This window comes from Miniopterus natalensis, chromosome 4, assembly GCF_054644295.1.
Source record: "Miniopterus natalensis isolate mMinNat1 chromosome 4, mMinNat1.hap1, whole genome shotgun sequence".
NCBI lineage: Eukaryota > Metazoa > Chordata > Mammalia > Chiroptera > Miniopteridae > Miniopterus > Miniopterus natalensis.
In genome coordinates this window covers 63,137,587-63,160,406 of record NC_142084.1, presented here as the reverse complement: position 1 = coordinate 63,160,406, position 22,820 = coordinate 63,137,587, and the positions used below count along the sequence as shown (strand labels likewise).

At 51.0% G+C, this 22,820-nt stretch overlaps 1 protein-coding gene across 3 annotated transcripts; it reads right to left on the bottom strand.

The window, feature by feature from the left end:
* Positions 1-77: 77 nt before the first annotated feature.
* On the bottom strand, positions 78-22,178 carry TMPRSS9 (transmembrane serine protease 9). 3 transcript variants are annotated; one of them, XM_087816622.1, is made up of 19 exons: positions 22,049-22,178; positions 19,205-19,332; positions 17,532-17,599; positions 17,244-17,423; positions 16,359-16,396; positions 14,599-14,712; positions 14,206-14,377; positions 12,747-13,021; positions 9,960-10,096; positions 8,541-8,859; positions 7,288-7,459; positions 6,389-6,660; positions 5,680-5,816; positions 4,515-4,914; positions 2,558-2,560; positions 2,070-2,241; positions 1,020-1,285; positions 767-903; positions 78-239 (listed from the first exon to the last, which is right to left on the bottom strand). In XM_087816622.1, exons 1-19 carry the CDS (start codon positions 22,176-22,178, stop codon positions 78-80), a joined length of 3,282 nt encoding a protein of 1,093 aa, XP_087672748.1. The 3 variants fall into 3 exon arrangements, with proteins under 3 accessions (XP_087672748.1, XP_087672747.1, XP_016065250.2); XM_087816621.1 differs by lacking the exon at positions 2,558-2,560; XM_016209764.2 differs by lacking the exons at positions 2,558-2,560; positions 17,532-17,599 and having other exon boundaries at positions 17,244-17,390; positions 19,206-19,332.
* Positions 22,179-22,820: the final 642 nt, after the last annotated feature.

Below are 22,820 nucleotides of genomic sequence, written 5' to 3'. Positions count from 1 at the left end.
CCCTTCTCAGGCTGGTGGCTGGCTGGTTCCTACTGCCTTCACATCTCTCCTCCCAGGCCTGGACAGCCATGGGGTGGTCACTCCTGGATGTTCTGCATGATCCAGCCTCTCACAGCAGTCACTCGGGTATAGACACCTGGGAAGTGGGGCCGCCCACAGCCGTAGCCCCAGCTGGTGACCCCAGTTAGCACCCACCGGCCAGAAGGCTCCCTGCAGGCCAGGGGTCCCCCAGCATCACCCTGAGGGGAGGAGAGAGGAAAGGCACTCAGAGCAGGCTAGTTGCATTCCTTCCCTCCCCCGTAGCAGCCCTGGGGCCAAGGGAGTACTGACCTGATCTGCACACCACAGGAGTGTCGCTTGGGCTCCCCATGTGACCCCCAATTGAGTGACTAGCTCTGTGAGCCTCACTTTTATTGGGAATTGGCTTAATGCTAGGATAAGCCATTCATCTGGCAGGCAGACATCTATGGACACCTGCCACTGAGGTTCCCTAGCAGAATGGCTTTACACTGCAGCCTGGAAATCCCTCCCTTGCAGAGCCATGGTAGGGATGTGGTAGGGTGGGAACTGGCTTGTAATGGCTGCCCAATAAATGGTGGTCCATTGAAACCTCATGGCCGGAAAGGTTCCCTGGTTGATCAGCCTAAGTTTGCACCAAAGAGTGGGTCCTGGCTGTGGGCTTTAGAGTGACCAGTACCCTACTCTCCCCCGATGGATGAGACCTGGACCCTGACAGAGCCCCATTTCAATTTTAAATTGTGCTCACCGAACAACTGTCCACCCCACCCTGTGGGAAGCCGGCACACAGCATGCGGCTGCTGATCTGCACTGGGTAGTAGCGGCGGCAGGCCTGCTCACTGAGGAGGCGCACAGCTGCCTTCTGCAGTTGCCGTGCCATGGAGCCTACAAGCGAAAGGGCCGTGGCGCCACAAGGGACCAGGCTGGAGGCCTTCCTGATGTCCCCAGACCAATAACCCCTGAGGGTGCAGGGCCTGGCTTTGCCTATCAGGCTCGCCTACCTCCCTCACGCACCGAGCCCCAGCCGGTGATTACACAGCGCGCCCCATCAGGGGGCCGGGGTGCAGGCTCAGGCAGGCAGATGGGCCGTACCAGGCGGCTTCGGTGCACAGGCCCCACCAACTCCAGCAGTGCCACGTCATAGTCGAGTGTGTAGAGGTTGTAGAAGGGGTGCTTGTAGATGCGTGCCACACGCTCCAGCTGCCCATCAGCGCCATTCAGGTATGGTGTGCCCAGGAAGGCCACCCACTGCTTGGGATCTCCATAGCTGTAGGGTGCATGGGGACAGGCGTCCCAGATCCCCAAGTTCCAGTTACCACCTGCCTGGGGCTCCTCTGAACTCTGCCTGGTGGGACTGTGGTCAGGTCCTTGCCTGTGCCCCAGGGGGTCGGTCAGGGACTGGGCAAGGCACTTGACCTCTCTGGGCCCCTGGTTGCTCATTTGGAAATGGGGCTGAGTCATTCCTTCCTCCTAGGATAGTGATGGGGGAGCCTATGCCTGAAATGCACACACAGCAATGAGGTGACATGAACTGTCTATTTCTGCCCAATATTAGGGCTCTGGTGGCCAAGAGGGCCCCCTGCCCTGCCTGCCCATTCCCTCTGACCCTGCCCTGCAAGGTGCAGAGTGTGCACCCAAGAGCTGTGCATCTCCACAGGGGTCATGGCCCCTGGCCTGGTCCACCCTACTGCGCAGCCTGCCGTGAAGGGGACACCCCAGTGTGTGGCCTTTGGAGGATGGAGATGTCTCAGTTCCCCAGAAACCCCATGTCACCAGCAAGCCTGGCCCTGGACTGGGAGAGGCTGCAGCCGTGGGGTGTGGGAGTGTGGGGTAGCCGCAGTGGTGTGCGTGTAAGACTAAGTCACCGCAGCTCTGTGTGGTGAGCGGGCAGGGGTGGGCTGCATGGAGTAGGGGTGGTGGTGGGTCTCAGTTGCGGAGGTAGGGGCATCACAGGGAAAGGTGCTGAGACATGACACAGTAAGTTTGGGGGCCACAAATCGGTCCTGGTGAACCAGCAACAGACCGAGGCCTTGGGGGCGGGTCGGACTCACACGTCAAAGCAGTGTGCAGCAGACAGCAGCCACCTCTCAGCCACCAGCACGGCCCCGCATCGGTGCTCCCGGCGCCGCAGCCACAGGCTCACCTGCCATGGCCACTCCCCAAGGCCTGCGGCGCTGCCGCCCACGATCCTGGTCAGCGCTGCCACAGGTGCTAGGCCACAGTCTGCAGGGGAGCGGGCACAGGGCGTGGGCAGTTGCACAGTGCCTCTCGTGGGTGTGTGTGTGTGTGTGTGTGAGTGCCTTGAAAAATCTCTGCACAAACACTGGACTTGGCTCTTGGTCCTACAAATGCGCCTCTTCTAGGCTTTTTTCAAATACTATGGGTCTCTGCCTCCTCCCTGGATGGGGACCAGGATAGTGTCCTCTCCCACTACCGCCCCTTCCCAGGCATCTCTCAGTTCCCTAGGAGCCAGGTTCCCTGCTGGCTCAGGATTTTTGTACATCCTTCAGCACTGCCAGAAGGCCCCTGCCTGTACCACCAGCTTCCGTGCTAGCTTGTCTTCACACACACCCTTGAGCTGTGACACTCTGCCCAGCACAAGGTTCACCCTCAGAACAATTGTAGAAAGCACCAGGTGGTTTCAAGAGTGTGCTGCAGGGATTCATCACCCACCCACCAGGGGTACTCCTACCCACCCGATTCCCACAGGACCATTCTAGAGCCTGTCCCCTTGCCCAGCCACTCTTCAGCACCCAGCTGCCTCCCCTGCCCTCCAGATTTAGGAAAGGCCCTCCTCCCCCAGCTCGGTTGGAAGAAGAGGGGAGACAAAAGGCCACCTGCCCCATCCGTGCTAGCCCTACTGCCTCTTCCCTTTTGACACCATGTCGACCTTGCCCTGGACCAAGGGGCCTGGGGAATCTGATGAAAGCTGCACTCCGTTCCTGGAAATGCTGCCCCCACAGTGGAAAATGCCTGCCATTTCAGGGCCTTCCTCCACCTATGGGCCCCCAAGTTAACTCACAGCCTACAGCTACTGGAAAAGGGGAAATCATCAGGCTAGAGGCCCAACCCAGCTAAAGCTAGCTGGGGAGTTAAAAAGAAACTTTCAAGAACAGCTACAGCTATACAGTATCAAACACCCCAGTCCTCTGAGTGCCCCTGCTGGAAACCTTGTACCCTAAACCCAGACGGGCAGAAAATGCTGTGAAGGAAAGGTCCCCCTAGGGCCTGGAGGGTCTAAGTCACTAAAACACTGCCTTGACTTCCATTCCAGGTGCAGGGCTCAGATAAGAGGGTTCCAGACTCAACATGTCACCTCTAATATTTTTTAATATTTTTATTGATTTCAGACAAAAGGAGAGGTAGAGAGAGAGAAACATCAATGATGAGAGTCATTGATCAGCTGCCTCCTGCATGCCCCCTGCTGGGGATTAAGTTAATGTCTGCCTGGGGAATGGGTGGGATCACTAACCTGGGGTCCACCTGGCAAATCCCATGTCATGCAGAAGCCAATGTATTCTCTTTAGTCCCCCAGACACTACAGATGGCTTCTGCTAACTTAGTCTTAGCTCGAGCCAAATGAAATTACCTGTATTTGATAGGGCTTTATTTTTTACCTACAAATAGAGTAGTTTCATATATTTCTGATTAATAGTTAATAGAAATGAACTCAGCACTTTAGACACAAGTGAAAAGATCTCAGGGCTATGTTCGCTCTCTGTGTCTCTACTAGCCAGTTAGATAACTCCTCAGCCCGCACTCCTGTGCTCCAGCTTTGTCCTGCTTGGTCTTCCTTTCACTCCTATGTGCCATTCTATTATGAGTTTATTTCTCAGCCTTCTGGGTCCCTGCTGTACCTGAGCTTGGCATGGGGTCTGGCACAGAGGAGGGCCTTATGAGCATGGGATGAGGGGATGGAGAAGTCCCCTCATGGAGAACCCCAGTCAGGGACTCTCCCATGCACTATGGTGCATGCCCCTGAAGTTTCCTTTTTAAATTGGGAGCAGCCAGGGGTTGCAGGTTAAGGCATTTGCCACTAGATGGTGTAGGTCTGCCCCGTCAGTGCCCGTGCCCATGTCCCTGGCCATCAGGATGATGGGCAGACATGTGTCCCCCCAAGAGCCATAGTTAGAGCCCTGATCTCCAGGACATCAGAATTTGGAGATAAGGCCTTTAAGAAGTGATTAAGGTAAAATGAGGTCATTGGTGTGGGTCCTAATTCAATATGACTGGTGTCCTAAGGAGATCAGGACAGACACACACAGAGGAATGACCATGTGAGGACACAGGGAAAAGATAGCTGTCCACATGCCAAGGAGAGCGGCTTCAGGAGAAGCCAGCCCTTCCACCACCCCTGCTGACTTCTGACCTCCAGGACTGGGAGACAGTAAATGTCTGTTGCTTAAGCCCCCAGCCTGTGGGATGTTGTGACAGCAGCCCTACTAGACCGATATAGGACCCCTGCCACCCACGTGTCACTCCATTCCTCCCAGTACCTGGTAGCTTGGAGTCCTTGGTGGTCCTTGAGGCATTTGGAAGTGGTGTCTGTCCCCTAGTAGTTGTGCTCATGGCGGTGGCAGTCCTGTTGGCAGGTTGGCTGTTTGTCCTGCTGGTGGTCCAGAGGGTGGGTCTGCTGGCTGTTACCCCCAGGACTGTGAGGCCAGCCATTGTCCTGGGGATGTGAATGGTGGTGGCAGGCATCCTCATGGTGGAGGAGGCAGGTGTGGGGAGGGGGTGGGAGGACATGATGTCCAAGATCCAGCCTTTCAGACTGGTGATTCGAGCATACACGCCAGGTTTCTTAGCCTGAGCACAGCCAATCCCCCAGCTGACAATTCCTGCCAGATAAAACACACCAGGGGTCTCCTCACAGGCCAGGGGCCCCCCAGAGTCACCCTAAAAAGAAGGAAAGAGGGCTGGCTGTGACCATCTGTCACCTCTCTGCAGAGGTCACTGCCAGGACCTCCCTAATTCCCACAGTTGGAGAGGCCCATCAGGGGAGCAAGAGGACATGGCATGGGGACCCAGAGACTAAAACAGCCCCACCCTCATCCCCATGCCCCACCTCCCCAGGAGTGATCCTGTTGGACAGTGTGGTCATATGTGTACTAATCTGTGATTAGCTTTTTCTTCAGTTACTATACACTGTACATTTTAAAATATGTGTATATAAAATTTTACCTTATGTATATATAGATATATTTAAATATGTATATATTTTGTATATATCTACCACATAAAATTTTTTAAAATAGATTTTAAAAAAATGTTTTTATTGATTTTAGAGAGAAAGGAAGGGAGAGGAAGAGAGAAACATCCATCGGCTGCCTCCAGCATGACCCTACAGGGGACTGACCCCACAACCTGGGCATGCACCCTGACTGGGAATCGGACTGGTGACCTCTTGGTGCGTGGGATGACATTCAACTAACTGAGCCACACCGGCCAGCGCCTACTACATAATTTTAAACTGCTACCTCATCCTCTGCTGGGACATACTATAATTTCTCTAAATTATACATTTAAAGACATTAGTTCATCTCCCAATTTTCCCTGCACTGAAAATCCTTTTCCTTCTATCGAGTCCATACAAGTAGCACTGCCGGGGGGGAGGGTGTGGGCGCTCTGTCCGAATCCCACCCAGTGCCCTCTGAATGCTACCTGGCAGGAGTCGACCTTGCCCTCCAGGAAGCCGGCACAGAGCATCCTGTCTGTGAGTGAGAAGTTGTAGAGGGCGCTGCACGCCTTCTGGTCTATGATGCCCACGGACGCTCGCTGCAGAGTGTCTGGCTTCGTTGCTGCCAGGAAAAGGAGACACCCCCCCCCCCCCCCCGTGACCCAGAGTGATCACCGTTCAATATCAGGTTTAGCTCCGAAAGGTGCCATCCTCATACTGCAGATGAAGAAACTGAGGCTCACAGTGTTGCTGGGAAACTGAGTCACATAGCAAGAAAGAAGTGGAGCCCAGAGTCCCAACTCAGAGCCCTAGGATCTCGCCACTGTCCCCAAGCTGATTCCCTAGCACCTTGGGTGACCTGAGGGGAGGCCACTCTGAGTTTTTGAAGGAAGCATTAACTCTTGGGGGCTCTGAAGGGTATAGCACAAGGTTTCTGAAACTTTTTCTAGAAAGGGCCACAGAGTACTTTTGGCTTTACGGGCCAGCCTCTGTTGGGACTACTCAGCTCTGCTTTTGTAGCAGGAAAGCCACCATGGTCCATCTGTAAACAAATGGACATGGCTGTGTGCCAGTAAAATGTTATATATAAAAAACAGCCGCATTGGGCCTCCGGCTGGAGTTTGCAACCCCGGGAGGAGTGCGGAGAGCAGTGGCTTGCAGGCAGTGGGCGCAGAGAACCCACCAGGCACTCACCGTTGCCCTCCTGCGTGTTACCCCATCCGGAGATCATGCACTTCCGGCCCGCAGGGAACTTCTGGATGGCCAGGGGCAGGCAGACAGGCTGGATGTACTTGTTGAAGACCAAGGGCCCTGACAGCTCCAGGATGGCCACGTCGAAGTCCAGGATGCTGGGGTTGTACTGGGGGTGCAGCACCGTCCTTTTGAGCCCCATCTTCACCGGGCTCCCGCCGATGCCCATGAGAGAGACAGTACCCAGGTGGGCCTGCACCAGCTCCACCTTCGTGCTGCCAACAAGGGGCCACTCAGACACACCTGCTGCCCCCAGGAAGCCAGGCAGGGCGGCAGGGCCCAGGCTCGGGGTGGGTGGGGGGCACCAGGAGGGTGGAGGGGCCACACGGCTGCTCCCCCAAAACAGCCCCAGGCTGGGGGACAGGGGGCAAGGCAGGGAAATGGGCCTCATTTCCTTGTCTGGAACGAGGAGTTGGCCCAGCAGCCTGAGAGGCCCCTGCAGTTTTATGGCTCTCAAAGGTCAATGCTGCCCGGCTGAGCAGTGCAAGGGAAGGAGCCCTTGTCCCCTCCCCAGGTAGCCCCTATTTGTTCCACAAAGACCAGCTTGACAGAAGCTGCAGCCCAGGCTCGGGCCCTTGAGATGGCTCCCCTACAGCACCCTACTTCTTCATGTTCCCCCCTCTCATTTGCATTGGGACATCCAGACATTAGGATTGTGAGCCCGGGGTGGGGTGGGGGCCATGTTGGGAGGGCTCTGCCGTGGCGACCCTAGTGCACAGATGGCCACAGGTTTGGTCATAAGTGGTTTCTGAACGCTTGGGGATTTGATAGGGCTGGAGGGAAGGGGGCCCAGTGATGATGGGGCGAGCTGAGCAGTTCTCCTGGGCCGAGGCTGGTCTTACTGGTTGAAGCAGTGGGCCGCAGATAGCAGCCAGCGGTCCCCCACCACAGTCGCTCCACAGAAGTGCCTGGAACCCTCCTTGAGGCTGACCTGCCAGGGCACCTCCCCAGCGGCGGCTCCGAACCCGCCCACGATCCGGGTGGGCTTCTCCATGGCTGGTCTGGCGCCGCACTCTATGAGGGAAGGGAAGAGGGCCCAGGCGCCTTAGCTCAGAAGTGGGAGCACCTGGGCCCGGAGAGGCCTCGGACACCAGGGCGCAGCCTCCTGGCTCTGACTGGGCAAGGGCAAATCACCCCATTATACAGATGAATAAGACGAGGCTTAAAGGTGCCCAAGTGTCCTAAGGTCTGGTAGCAAGTATGTGGCACAGCCAGGGGGGATAGGTTAAAAATGAGAAGATAAAATTATAGAGGGCCCTGGTCCCATCAGACTAAGCCCCACCAGACAGATCCAGAGCTCCCAAGGCGAGGTTTATGAGCTCGCTGTAAGGCGGGGGCCAGCACACCAAAGCCATGGTTGGGGGTGGGAGGGGAAAGTCAGGCTATTGTGGGATCTTGGGACGGGGTGGGGTGTGGGGGACATTTTTGTGAAGCAGAGTTTTGATGGGCTCAGAGCATAGTAGGTTTGTGGGACCTAAAGGAGAATCAATATCAGATCTGGGTCCTTGGAAGCCACAAAGTGAAGACAGATGTAGAGTGTGTTTCAAGACCAAGGCCCACAAGGCGAATAGTCTTAACTAATGAACCGGGTGCTCAAAAATGTTTACTACAGTTGATTTTACGTTGTGTGTGTCACCACAATTAAAAATGAAATAAAAGTAAAAACCCAGATAAACTGATCTTACATGGGAAAAGAAGCCTGCAAGCATGTCTAGGAAAATTTTGAAAAATGAAGTGAGAGTTCTTGGATATTAAAATGTCCATTATGCGCTGAATGTAAGTGGTGTTTCTGGAAGGGCCCCATATATGAAAACTTAGTCTCTCTCCCACCCTGGTTCCACAGTCATGGTCACTAGCCTGTTGTTGACCCTTTGGGGTGTTCTGTGTTTACCCTATTGGACTGCATGACTGCCAGGCTGTAAATCTGAAGGATGCCACGTGGGTGTGTTAGCCTGTGCTCGTGACAGACATCACTGATCAATCACCATCATCACTGATCAATCTCTTTCCCACCGACGCTTCAGGAAGCCAGTACCAATCGATCCAACCCTGCAGCGAGCAGATGCCTACTTCTGCCTGTCTCCCCAGGAAATACCTTGTGGCTTAGAGGCGGTCACTGAGTCAAGAGGTGCAGAGCTGGGGGCCACTGTGGGTTTGGTGGGGGTGTTGACCACCCTGCTGTTGGGGCTGGTGGGCCAGGCAGTGCTGGGGGTGGCGGGGGCAGGAGCCACCGTGGGAACCGGAGGCTTGCTTGCCATGGCAATTGCCTCCAGGATCCAGTCTCGCAGCCTGGTCACTCGGGCATAGACCCCGGGACGCCGGGCTTCGGCACAACCAATGCCCCAGCTCACGATGCCGGCCAAGAAGAACCTTCCAGAGGGCTCCTCGCAGACCAGGGGGCCTCCTGAGTCACCCTAAGAGACAAAGGCATACCCTCAGGAGGGGTCAGGCCTCCCTGGCCTCAGCCAATGCAAGTCCCAGAGCTGCAGGGTCAGAGAACGTTGCCAGGATGGTGACCTCTCCCCACACAAGCTCAGAAGAAAATGTGGGCTGAGAATTCACATCTCAGAACCTCAGTTTCCTCTTTTGTAAAATTAAAATAGGACAGTTGGACTATGGGACCTTTAAGATCTCTTTCAGTTGTACCACTAGCAGTTAAAAACCCACCCCAATCAGCAACATCCCCTCCCTTCCTAATCTCACTAGATCTTTGGCAATGTCACCTCTTGTTTAGGTTGACAGTATGGCTGCCCTGCTGGGGCCTCCAGACAGCTCACTGGCTGCTGTGGCATTCTCCTGAAGTGGCTGATCTGCCCTCACTTATCCTGTCTTGCGGTCCTTTGCTTTCTCCTCACACCCAGCTCACCTTGACTCTTACATTCTCAAACACAAGCGTTCTCTCATTTTTTCCCCATTTAATTTTTAATTTTAATTTGTTGATTTTTAGAGAGAGAGAAGGGAGAGAGAAAGAAAAAGAGAGGGAGAGATAAATTCCACTTAGTTATGCAATCGAACCCGAAACCTCAGTGTATTGGGACGATGCTCTAACCAACTCAACTACCTGGCCAGGGCACATTTTATTTTTTTATTGAATTTATTGAGGTGATACTGGTTAATAAAATTGTAAGGTTTCAAGTGCACAATTCTACAACACACCGTGTGTACACTGTATTTATTGTATGTTCACCACCCTAAATCAAGTCTCCAACCATCACCAGTGAACTCTTACTATTTCCCATTTCCTCCAGGTCCCGGTTTTGATATGGCAACCTGAGCACATGTAGCAGTCTCTCCTCACCCACCAGGCTTTAGAAATGAGAGCAAAAATATAAACTACAAAGAAGGAAATCCAGAGTTGTGCTAAAAATCAAGCAGGGGACATCCTGGAGAGGGACCAGAAACTGTGAGGACTCCCCCTTTTGGGGGGGGCACGGGGTGGAAACCTGGGGGACTTTTATAGCTGGCCTCCTTGGGTGGTGTGTTATCTGGGGTCCCTGTGGGCACTGGGGCTCACCTGGCAAGAATCCACCTTGCCATCCAGGTAGCCGGCACACACCATCCGGTCCGTGAGTGAGCTGCCGTACAGGCTGGCACACAAGGCCTGGTCCAGCAGCTCCACGGTGGCTTTCTGCAGCATCTCCGGCTTGATCACTGCCCGGGATGGGAGAGACAAGTGGGGTGAGCATTCCAGGGCCCCGGGCAGTCACCCTGAGCCGGAACACTGAAGAACATCTCTTCTTTGTGCCTCGATTTCCCCAGCTGCAAGCAGAGATGCTGCAGCACCAGCCTCAGAAACTAGCAAAGAGTAAATGCTTTACAAATACCCACTAATAACACTCTCCACCTGGACAGCTAAGAGGTGTCCAGGTTAACATCCCAAGACTGGGCTCCACATCCCTGTTCCCTTTACCTATAGCTGCTGTTACTCTAGTCCTACCTGCTGGAATCTTTTCTTAGCCCAGCAGCCAGTGCCATGTTGGCTAAACACTAAATCAGATTATATACTTTTTTAGCCTCAAACCCTAGAGGGTGTGTTCCCCCTGGCTCAGCCTAAATGCCCAAGACTAGACCACCTACCCCAGGGCCTTCGTACATCCTGTTCCAGGTGCCTAGCATGATCGTCCCCGAGGAATCTGCTTGCCTTCTTCATCTTCTCCGGGAGGCCTCGCCTGACCTATTTAAAATTGCAGCCCCCCTCACATCCCCATCCTCGCTTCTTTTCTCCACTGCTTTTATCACCATCTATCACTTATCTTGTTTAGTATTTACTGCCCCTAGAATTGCCGCTTCCAGTACAGTAGCCAGTGACCACACGTGACTATTTAAACGTAGATTTAGATGCACGCAAATGAAATAAAATGTAAAGCTCAGTTTCTCGGTTGCACTGGCCACGTTGCATGGGGCTGGCGGCTCCTGTAGTGGAGGCCCCGGCACAGAGCACATCGTCACCAAGGAAAGTTCTGCTGGACGGCGCTGGTCTGGGCTGTGAGCTCCACTTGGGCGGGGATTTGTCTGTTTTGCTTCCTGCCTAGTCCCGGAAAAGTGAGCTGGAGGGATTCAAATGTTTGTTGATTGAGTTTAATCATCAACTACTTTCCCTCCTGATTAGGTTCTTGTGGCAAATATCTTTCCTTATCACAAAAATCCTAATCTTCTAGGATTTTGCTTTGTTCTCAGGCAGGCACAGATCTGAGAAAAGCCCAAAACACAGGCCAGTGGGCCCTGTTAAGAAGGTCGGCTGTGTCTGATTCTCAGTCCCTGAACTCGGGGAGCCCTAGGGCTTCCTGTACAAGGACCCCTCACCCCCAGGCTCGAGTCATTGACAGGCACTATCTACAAAAAACTATATACCTACTGAACTGGACTGAGGCTAGTGGCTACTGTATTGGACACTGTAGCTCTATAATGTTCTAGATCAGCATTGTCCAAGAGAACTTTCCTCAATGATGGGACTTTTTCCTGTCTCCTGACTGCCTGGGTTTGGCTCATCAGTCAGGTCTTAGCTGAGGTGTCACCTTCCTGGGCCTTTCCTAAACCTGTCCCTCCCACCACCAATTCATTTTTCTTGCAGCCTCAGCACCTATCACCATCCAGGCACAATCAATTCTCATTATTTCAGGCAGTTCAGTTCTCAAAAGTTGCCACAAACCCTGGATTAATGAATATGAAACTACTGTTCCTGAGGAAATGCAAGGTCAGGTTCCTGTGAGATTCATCACAACATTTTCCTCAAGTAATTGACACATAACCTTGTGTTATGTATGTTTCTGTTTAAAAACACCTTATTTAATATACATTTGTCAAAAAAAAACAGAGCTGCTTTAAAATAGAGCCCGAGTTGCCACCCCAGAAGAACTGACTTGTACATCTTATACATCAAACCTTGGAATGTAAAAATGGCAAAATAACCATGTGAAATATCTTTATTCCCACTAACCTCACTGCAATTTAGAGCAGGAGTCAGCAAGCTATATCTCTCAGGCTAGATACACTCACTGCTTGTTTTTGATTGAATTTTCACTGCTTGTTTTTATAAATAAAGCTTTATTGGTACATAAAAAAAAACACAAGGCAAAATAACCTTTGGACTGGGCCTACGGAAACCTTGTGTCCCAAAGAACTGTTTGCAAAGATAACAAGAAAGCAGATATTATGACTACTGGGCTGATAGCTACTGACTGAAAATTTAAAACATTTAGAATAAATATCACTATGTTACGTTACCTGCACCAATAGCAATACCTTCCTTCTATGGATGTAATTATTCCCCTTCCCTGTCTCATAAATACCCTTTGCCTTTGTCTCCTGATCAGAACAGTGTCAATTCATTAACACCGAACTCTAAGCCTGAAGGAAGTTGATCTAACACACATTTTCTCCCGAAGGCACGTGGCAGCCTTCTTGCACTCTGCTACACTAGCCAGCACGTCAGCTCTGTGCTTGGGAGGCAGCAAAATCAGCCACAAAAAGCATAAAAAAGCAAACAGACAAAAACCACCCAAAAACATGGCAATAAATATACCATGAAATCAATTGCAAACGTCCATGGAAAGGACCCTAGTTTACAGTCTGGGCTGAAACAAGAAGGTAGGGCATCACCTGTCCCACCTTAAATGAGAACATGCTTGTCCTCAACTCAGATTTTTCACTGTTCTGTGCATATCTGCAAATGAGCACAAAATTCCCATCTGTATCCACCTGAGGTCCCAAGTGTTAGCAAGTGGGTGAATTCCCAAAGAGGGAATCCGGATAAGAAGGGCATGTGGCCGTATCTGCTCCTGGCCGCCGGCGGGGTGCTTACGGAAGTCCTCCTTGAGGTAGCCCCAGCCCGAGATCAGGCACTTCCTCCTGGGCGGGAAGACGTGCGTGGCGGCCGGCAGGCACACGGGCTGGACGTGCCTGCTGAAGGGCAGGGGGCTGCCCAGCTGCAGCACCGCCACGTCGAAGTCGGCTGTGTCGGGGTTATAGGAGGGGTGCGTGATGATCTGCGCCACGCGGGCCTTCACCGTGCTGGCCTCCGAGCCGCTGAGCTGGGTTGTGCCAGCATAAGCCACCCACTCCGTGGGGTTTTGGAACCTGCAGGACAAACAAATGGCAGTTCAGAGGCTCCTGTGGATAGGGCTGAAGAGCGGGGGTTAGGAGAGGGAGGCATCTCTGGGGGCAAATGTTAAGGGGTGCCCCAAAGCTCAGTCCTCAAGACTGACAGTTTCAAGCAACATGGTCAGAAAGCATAATGAATGCAAGAAAAATCCATGGTGTGAGAATTAGAAGCATTTTAAACAAAGACAGAATCCAACAGGTCTGAGTTAGGGTGAGAAATGTTAAGGAGCACAAAATATTATGCATATATATATATATATATATATATATATATATATATATGCAATGGAATATTATTCAGTCTTGATGCCCAGCCGGGCGTGGCTCAGCGGTTGAGCATCGACCTAGGATCCAGGAGATCAGGGTTCGATTCCTGGTCAGGGCACATGCCCGGGTTGCAGGCTCGATCAATGACTCTCTCATCATTGATGTTTCTCTCTCTCTCTCTCTCCTTTCCTCTCTCTGAAATCAATAAAGATATATTTTTTAAAAAAAGAAAATGAGGGACATTCTGATACCTGCTACAACCTTGAGGACATTATGCTCAGTGAAATAAGCCAGACATAGAAGGACCAATACTGTGTGATTCCACTCATAGGAGGTCCCTAGAAGAGTCAGATGCGTAGACAGAGAGTAGATGGTGGGAGCCAGGGGCTGGAGAGGGAGTTAGTGCTTAACGGGGACAGAGTTTCGGTTCAGGAAGATGGAAGTCTGGAGATGAACAGTGGGGATGACAGTGTGAATGTGCATAATGCCATCTACCTAACTGTAATGGTTAAAATGGTAAATTTATGTTATGTATATTTTACCACGATTTTTAAAACATTTTTTTAAATCCTCACCCAAGGATACGTTTCCTCCCGTATGTGCCCTGACCAGGGATCGAACCCGCAACCTATGTATGAGCTCTGACTGAGAATCAAACCCGCAACCTTTTGGTGCAGGGGATGATGCTCCAACCAACAGAGCCACCAGGCCAGGCTAAAAAAATAATTTTAAAAAAAGAATGCATTCAGATTCAACCAAAAAAGAAGAGAAGAAAAGAACAAACAAGTCCCAACGTGCTCTAAGGACAGCCAGGAGAAGTGGGGACTCCAGGGTGGAAGGGAAGGTGGGGTACAGGGACGGGGAGGGTCCAAGCCTCAGGGCCTCAGGCTCACTCGTTGAAGCAGTGGGCAGCAGACACCAGCCACCTGGCCCCGATGACAGTGGCCCCACAGAAGTGCTCATTGTTTTCTCGGAGGCTGACTTGCCAAGGGAACTCCCCCGGGGAAGCTTCTACGCCGCCCACAATCCTGCCAGCTGTCCTCCAGCCGGGCTGCAAACCGCAGTCTGCAAGACAGACCACCAATCGGGACCCCAAGAAGGCAGGACTGTGCCATGTTCCTGGTACACCCGTCTCTGAGTCTCTCATCCCCACAGCCCCCACATTTAAGGACATGCTCAGGGTCCCACACTTGGCGTTGCTGTGCAAAGTGGGCCAGAGAGCACAAACAGCAGCCAGCCCTGGGAAGGGGACACGGCCCAAGACCAGGCCAGACGCGCGGACTGACCACAGTGGGCCTCATCAGATCCGTCGGAGCAGTCCACTTTGTCATCACACTCCGGGTTCACTTTGGTCACACACTGGCTGTTCCTGCAGGAGAAGGCATGCCCTGGACAGTGACCTGAGGGCAGAGAAAACGAGTTCCTGACCTCACTGCATCTTTCCTGGCTGCAGCAAGATTCCGCATTCTGCTCAGAACCCCCAGCATGGACATCTCCTATCCACTTGCTCATCTCTGAGTATTTCTGAAATGACTTTCTCAAAATCAGCATGGAGACAACAGAGAATGTCAGTGAGCACCGAGGCCAGCGCTGGGCTACAGGAGTGTATGCGCCCATGTATGTAATTCCACGTTTCTAGGAGCCACGTTTAAAAAAAGAGAGAGGTGACATTTAAAATTCTTGATTGTGGTTAAATACGCAACATGAAACTTCCCATTTTAACCATTTTAAGTGCACGGTTCACCTCGGGGCCTGGTCACACTTTGTGGGGGCCTGTCCTGGACACCATTGGGAGGGATGTGAGCAGCATCTCTGGCCCCACCCACTTGATGCCAGGAGCACCCTGATTTGTGACAACTACAGATCTTTCCAGACATCACCCAGTGTCCCCTGGGGCAGAGTCACCCCTAGTTAAGGAAGCTAAATAAATGTATCTATATGTGTGTCTTGAGCAGTCTGGAAGGATAGTCACTAAAATATTAAAAGCGATGAGGCTCCAGGTGGCACTTAATCTTTTTTTCTTTTTCCCCCAAATTATTTGTTTGATTTTTCTTTTAGCAACAGGTTTTCATCACTTTATTTACTTATTTATTAAATATATCTTTATTGATTTTAGAGAGAGGAAAAGAGAGGGAGAGAGAGAGGAAAAACCATCAATGATGAGACAGTTATTGATCAGCTGCCTCCTGCACGCCCCTGACTGGGAATCGAGCCCGCAACCCGGGCATGTGCCCTGACCGGGAATCGAACCTCGATCTCCTGGATCCTAGGTCGATGCTCAACCACTGAGCCATGCCCGGCCGGGCTCCATCACTTTAAAAAACATGCAAAAAACCCCAAACCCAGCAATGTTTTCTCTTACTAATGCTTGGCCCGGCCGGGCGTGGCTCAGCAGTTGAGCGGCGACCTAGGATCCAGGCGATCGGGGTTTGATTCCCGGTCAGGGCACATGCCCGGGTTGCGGGCTCGATCCCTGGTCGGGGGTGTGCAGGAGGCAGCCAATCAATGACTCTCTCATCATTGATGTTTCTATCTCTCCCTCTGCTTTCCTCTCTCTGAAATCAATGAAGATATATTTAAAATAATAATAATAATGCTTGGCCACGTGTAATTCAAAGTGCCTCATCTTTATTTAAAATTTTTTTAATTTATTTTTCAATTACAGTTGACATACAGTATTATATTAGCTTCAGGTGTACAGCATAGTGGTTAGACACTTATATACCTCACAAAGCGATCCCCCCATAAACCTAGTACCCCCAGCACTACACATAGTTATTACAATATTACTGACTGTATTCCCTACGTTGTACTTTACATCCCCATGACTACTGTTATAACAAAGTGCTTCATCTGTAAACATTGTGTGCACACAGGGCTGCAAATCCATCTCCTGTAGGAGGCTGGTGCGCAGAACTAGCATTCACCGTGTTCAGGCCTTTCCTTTGTGCACTGGAACTGTCTTAGGAGCCCTCTCACAGTGCCCACAATCAGATGAAACCTGACAGAGGGCAGGGAGCTCAGGGAAGGGCGCTTGAAAACATACCTGATTTCAAGTCTCTTTCTGTCAGTGGCCCCTTCTGGCTTCCTGCAGTAAAATGGAGAGGAGATATCAGCTCATTCAGTGAGCAGTGACACTCTGAAAACATGGAATTGCAAAGCAGAGGACGGTGCTATCCACTGCAGGAGCCACTTAAAAGTCTAACTTAAATCAATTAAGATGAAACCAAATGGAACAGTGTTTCTCAGTCTCACCGGCCGCAGGACAGGTGTTCAATAGCCACCTGGTGGCTACCATAGCGGACAGCGCAGTCATGAAACACTTCCACCACCACGGAAAACTCTATTAGGCAGTGATGATGTCCAGACCACTAAGACTCAACTGGTGTGTCAGGGATGGTGGGGAGGAGACCATAAATGTCCTGTAGGGTAAGGGCAAGGGCAAGGGCAAGGGCAAGGGCAAGGGCAAGGGCAAGGGCAAGGGCAAGGGCAAGGGCAAGGGCAAGGGCAAGGGCAAGGTGATCAATCTTTAAACTGATAGTCTGATGCATCCTCAGATTTTAGAATTTAGCATTTATCTCATTTCTACACCAGGGGTCAGCAAACTCCAGTCGTGGGCCAAATCTGGCCCACCACTTGTTTTTGTAAATAAAGTTTTATTGATACACAGCTGTGTCCATTCAGTTAGACATTATCTTGGGCTGTTTTTGTGTTACTATAGCAGAGTCTAGTGGTGGACTCCAAAGATGAAAATATTTATACTCTGGCCTTTTACAGATTGCTGACACCTGGTCCATACCATTAACTGTGAAGCAGTACGCATGTGTTTTCTTATCATGGGAGGGGTGATTATTGAAAACCTAAAATTTAATGCTCCCCTCCCACAGCACTTCCCCCCTGCTTCTCAGTGTCTGAGGTCTCCACTGCCTACTTGCCTGTGAGCTCGGCGGACACAATGGTGCCATGGGCAGCCAGGGGGATGCCGTGGCCCTGTAGCCTCTCTCGGAGCCCCTGCTGCAACAGCTCCTGCTCCAGGCCCAGGTCCAGTGACTGCAGGACTAGTAGCAGAAAGTGGAGCCGGAAACGCACCAGGACACTGGAGTTCCCATCCCTGCAGGTAGGAGAGAGGCCTGTGGAGGGAGGGTCCCTCTCCCAGGAATCTTCCAGCATCTCAGGTGTCCATCAAGTTTCCTTTAGCCTCAAAGAGGTCCCAGCTCACCTGTAACTTAGCACCGTGCAGCCCACGCAGCTGGCCTCCAATTCTGTCTTCCTAAAGCTGCTTACAAACTACAACGGAAACAACAGCAGCAGATATTGAGACCACAGCACGGGCACCCTGAGGAAGCTGGGGAAGGGGAATAGAAAAGCACCTCCTCTTAGACCCAATGCACGCAGCGACTTCACAGAGCCAAATAATGACAGGGAAGGGCATTTCAAAGTTATTAATATGAAAATATTGCTCCACTGAAGGATGGATAAAATGGGGTCCATCCACACACTGGAATATTACTCAGCCATGAAAAGGAGCGAAGTACCAACACTTGCTACAACATGGATGGACCTTGTAAACGTGATGCTCAAGGAAAGAAGCCAGACACAAAAAGGCCACACAGTGTGTGATTCCATTTAGGTGACATGGTCAGAACAGATAAATCTACACAAAGTGGGTTAGTGGTTGCCAGGGACTAGAAGCAGAGGTGGGTAATGAGTGATTGTTGGTGGGGAAAGGGCTTATTTTGGGGTGATGGACTCACCAGTCCATGTCCTCATTGCCTGCATCTATACCTGCACTGTCCCATAGAAAATTCCACAAAGTCCAGAATGTTCTACATCTACCCCACCCCATATAGCAGCCCCCATCCACACGTGGCTACCAAGCATTTGAAACGTGGTCGGTGCTACTGGGGAATTGATTTTGACATTTTAATTAACTTTTTTATTTTGTTAATCCTCACTCAAGGATATTTTTTTCTATTGATCTTCAGAAAGACTAGAAGGGAAGAAGGGAAGAAGGGAAGAAGGGAGGGAGAGGGGGGGTAGGAGGGAGGAAGAGAGAGAGAAACATCAATGTGAGTGAGACACATCGACTGGTTGCCTCCAGCATGTGCCCAGACCGGGCTGAGATAAAATCTGCAACCCAGGTACGTGTCCTTGACCAGGAATCAAGCTGGCGACTCTTTGGTCTGTGATCGATGCTCTAACCACTGAGCAACACCAACCAGGACCATTTTAGTTAATTTTAATTAATTCATGCTTAAATTTTAAAATGGATACTTGATTCACTGAGCACCATGTGTTCAAGGTCCATCCACACTCTAAAGAGTGTCAGTGACTCGCTCTTCTTCACGGCTGAGTAATATTCCAGTGTGTGTAGGGACCGCAATGTGTATCCATTCATCAGCTGATGGACACGAGTTGCTTCCACTTTTGGACCATTGTGACTCCTGCTATGAACATGCATGTGCAGGTTTCTGTGTGGACATATGTTTTCATTTCTCTTGGGTGGATACTCAGAAGCAGAATTAATTGCTGGGTCATAGGATGACTCTATACTTAACCTTTTGATGAACAGCTAACTTTTTTCCCCAGCGGCTGCCCCATTTCCCATTCTCACCAGCGTGTATGAGGGTTCTTATTTCTCCACCAGAAGACAATTTACAACCTTTAAATGTGGCCCACAAGCCCTGCAGGGGTCATTTCCCATTGGACACCATTCTCCCTGCATTCTACAAGCACCAGCCTTGGCCACACAGGCCTTGCCGCACTCCCCCATGTGCGTCTCTCTGCCCTGGGCCCACCTGGCCCTTCCCCTGCTGAGCTCACTCAGCATGAGAGCGCCTCCTGGGGAAGCTCTTGGCCGCCCCCGCGCCCTTGCTCCCAGGTGCCCCTCACCAGCGTTTCCAGGGTGGGCGTCAGCGCGCAGTAGTAGTCCGAGGCCGCCTGCTGCAGGCTGCGGGCGTACCGGATTCCGTGCAGCTCGGCCGTGTGCTCCACATCGACGCCCTGTGTAGAGAGGGAGGCTGCGGGCAAGACCAGGGCTCTGTGAGCGAGCCCACTGTGGGGCTCAGCTGAGGGGCCTCAAAGGTCCTCACCACCCAGGGGCCGGGTCCCCTGACAGACTGGTAGGTGGGCTGACTCCCCAGGGCTGTCCTAAGTGATTATTAACAGTGCCTCGTTTTCAGCTCCCATATCACCCACCTGGAGGCCCCGGGTACAGCACAAAGCCTCAGATCCCCAGGCTTTGCTCGAGGGCAGGACTAACTCCCAGTTTTCCTTGTCTCACTGGATGTGCCTGGCCAGGCCCTGAGGCCGACTTCAGCCAAAAATGACTGAAATGACCTCAGGATACCTTCCCTCCACTTTGGAACCACAATCCCACCTGCTCCCGAGGAAGGGGACACCAAATGCTGTAAGGGCATGACCACAGCCACGGGCATCAGGACCCTCGGACCAGGGTCCTGGACGCTACCCTCTGAAAACACGTGGGTTTCCAACTGTCAGAAACTTTGTTGAAAGTACACACTACCAAGGAATGATAGTTATAAAATTTTAAATACAGAATACAGTAGCAACCATGTAAACCATGAAAACAGGGGTTTTTAACTGTGGAAAATATGTTGGAACTGTCAAAAGGACACACTAGCAAAAAATGATCATAATTGCAAAAATTAAAAAAAAAATAGCAGCAGCCACATAAACCATGAAAGCTAGGTCCCAATTCTGTTTCTTCTGAATGAATATTCATCTAGACAGATATTTAGATATTTGTATATTCAGTAGATAAAACAAATATTCTAAACCAATTCTAAAAATTTTGCTTTTAGGTTTGTCTCTCAAGAAATTAAAAATAAAGAAAAACAAGCATCCTATTGTGTACACAAAATTGCTTATGCTCTGTATCTCACTAAGCCTTTCAGTTTCCCTTGGATATATAGTCACAGGATCTCAGGAAGCTGGAGACAGCAGAGAGGTCCCAGCACCTCCTCCAGGTCCCCACAAGGCTAACTTGCAAGCTGTCCTAAAGGGCAAAGGGATACATTTTCATTTTAACTTTAAAACTTTTAAAAAATTTTTTTAAATTTTAAGTACTCCTTAAAGCCAAGCCTTCCTTGGTTTCAGGGGTTCTGCTGGGGATTATGTTATCTCTTGATCACAAATGTATCTGTGCTTCTAGAATAAAGGTGTGAAACCCTGCTCCCACCTCTTCCTGGTGCAAGGATACCCACACACATGTGCACACTCTCACACATATATACACACTCGTGCATGTGCATACATGCACACTCACACACACGTGCACATGCATGCACGAGTCCAGTTTTCCTGCACTTGATGCCCAGAGCCACTAGGGGCCTTGGTGAGCTATGTCCAGCTGTGAGATACTCCTGATGTTCCACAAATATATATTTTTTTAAATTAGGGGGACCCACATAGGATTGCCAACTTATTATTACTATTTTAATCTTCACCTGAGGATATTTCTTGCCACTGCTTTTTAGAGAGAGTGGAAGGGAGAGAGAGGGAGAGAGAGAAACATTGATGTGAGAGTGTCACATCGATCGGTTGCCTCCTGCACGTTCCCTGACCGGGGTCAGGGATGGAGCCCGCAACCAAGGTTCGTGCCCTTGGCTGGAATCGAACCTGGGACCCTTCAGTCCAAGGGCCGACACTCTAACCACTGAGCCAAACAGGCTAGGGTGCCAATTTATTATTTTGCCACATGAGATCTTTGAGCATTTTCCTGCAAACTACTACATGTTATTATCATTTCATGAAAGTAGGGTGACTTTCACATCCCCAAATAACACTGTAAGAACCTTATCATCTCAGGATAAGCCACAAAACTTCCCGACATGTCAGCATGTTCTAGATCTGTGCTGTCCAGTACAATAGCCACGAGCACCCGTGGAATGTGGCTGGTGGGGACTGAGGAATTTAATTTTAAAAGTTACTTCATTTTAATGGATTTAACTCTAAATATCCACTAGGGCTCGGGGCTACCATCATGGACAGCACAAATGTAGGACGACACTGGAATGCGGCACAGTGTGCAGGGGCCTGTGAAGATTCTACTGAAACATAAGAACTTTATTTTATAACTGCAGTCCCACACTGTATAGATGGGTCATCATTTTGCATGTTTTTTAAAAAAAAGTTATCTTTATTGTTAAAAGTATTACAAATGTCCCTTTTTCCCCCACTGACTCCTATCTCCTACTCCGGCCTCCCCCCCCAGGCCTTCCCCACACTATTGTCTGTGTCCATGGGTTACGCACATACACATATAAGTTCTTTGGTTAATCTCTCCCCACCCCCACCCCCTCTGAGTGCATGTTTCATCTTAAATTCTATGAATATTTACTGGGAACAAACATGAAATGGAAATCATTGTGTTGTGGGAATATAGACAATTATTCATTTTTTAATACTTCTCAAATTTCTCAAGACTCTTAAAAAGTTCATTTCCCTGTCCCTATTTGTCTCCATTTCACCCCGGCTGTGAAAACTTCCTTGGAGATCCCGGCTGTGGGCAACCAAAATACGTAGGTATTAACTTGCCTGCCCACACGCCACCCACCCCAGAGCATGTGCCCAGGCCCCCGGTCTGCTCGTCTTATCCCCTGGCGGCCTGAAGGGCAGCCTTCAGGTCCATGTGGGCACACCGCTGAGCCATGCCTGAGCGCTGCGGTGCAAGCCACCCAGTGTATGAAGCCGTGTGAGCCCTCAGCCACTTACCCACAAGGACTGCCAGGGTGAGGATGACGATGCTGGTGGCCACCACTGCAGAGAGGGCCACTCGGAAGCACGCAGGGACTTCTTTTGTCGTCCTGGGCACAAGCTGTAATTCACCAGCGGTGGGCTCCATGGCTCCCAGATGCCCAGCCAGCTACCTGGATGCCATCGAAAAAGGGGCAGAAAAATTATCAGCGCTGGAGAGCGTTTCTCTTCCCCTAAGCCATCTTGTGCAGATGTGACAGCTGTCAACAGTGCCCTAGGCACCAGCAGGCTACACTCAAAAAAGTCCTAAAACACGGATTAAATATGCTCCCCGGGGCCGCTGGGGTGCCTTGCTGGAAAGAATGTGTGAGTATCCTGGGGCTGCTGGTTTGCATGGCCACAAACCTAGAGGCTTAAAGGAGTACAGGCTTATTACCATGACATGCTGGAGGTCAGAAGTCTCAAAAAGAGGGCTACGATTCTTCTGGAGGCTCCAGGGTCTCGGTTCCCAGAAAGCAGAGCTGAGAGGTGGTGACGGGCTGAGCCCTGACACTTTTGCCTCTGAAACTTTTTGTCAAGAGCCAACAAATTCTCTTTTTTACATAGGGCAGTTGGTTTCTGCCACTGGCGACTAGAAGAGCCCTAAGACAGAGCCTTGAATAGCCCCCCACTGGATAATTCTCTTAGGTGCCCGAGACCTGAGCAGACCTTTACTCCAAACCCACCGCATTCTCAGCCCACAGAGGAGCCTTTCTCTCCACAGGGGCTGAATCACCTCCGCGCCTTCTGC

Coding starts and splice junctions, on each gene's coding strand:
- TMPRSS9 (XM_087816622.1), bottom strand. CDS start 22,178: ATGGAGCCCACCGCTGGTGAATTACAGCTTGTGCCCAGGACGACAAAA. Junction 19,333..22,048: donor CACCCTGGCAGTCCTTGTGG/GTAAGTGGCTGA, acceptor TCTTGCCCGCAG/CCTCCCTCTCTACACAGGGC. Junction 13,022..14,205: donor GCTGCCCACTGCTTCAACGA/GTGAGCCTGAGG, acceptor TTTGTCCTGCAG/GTTCCAAAACCCCACGGAGT.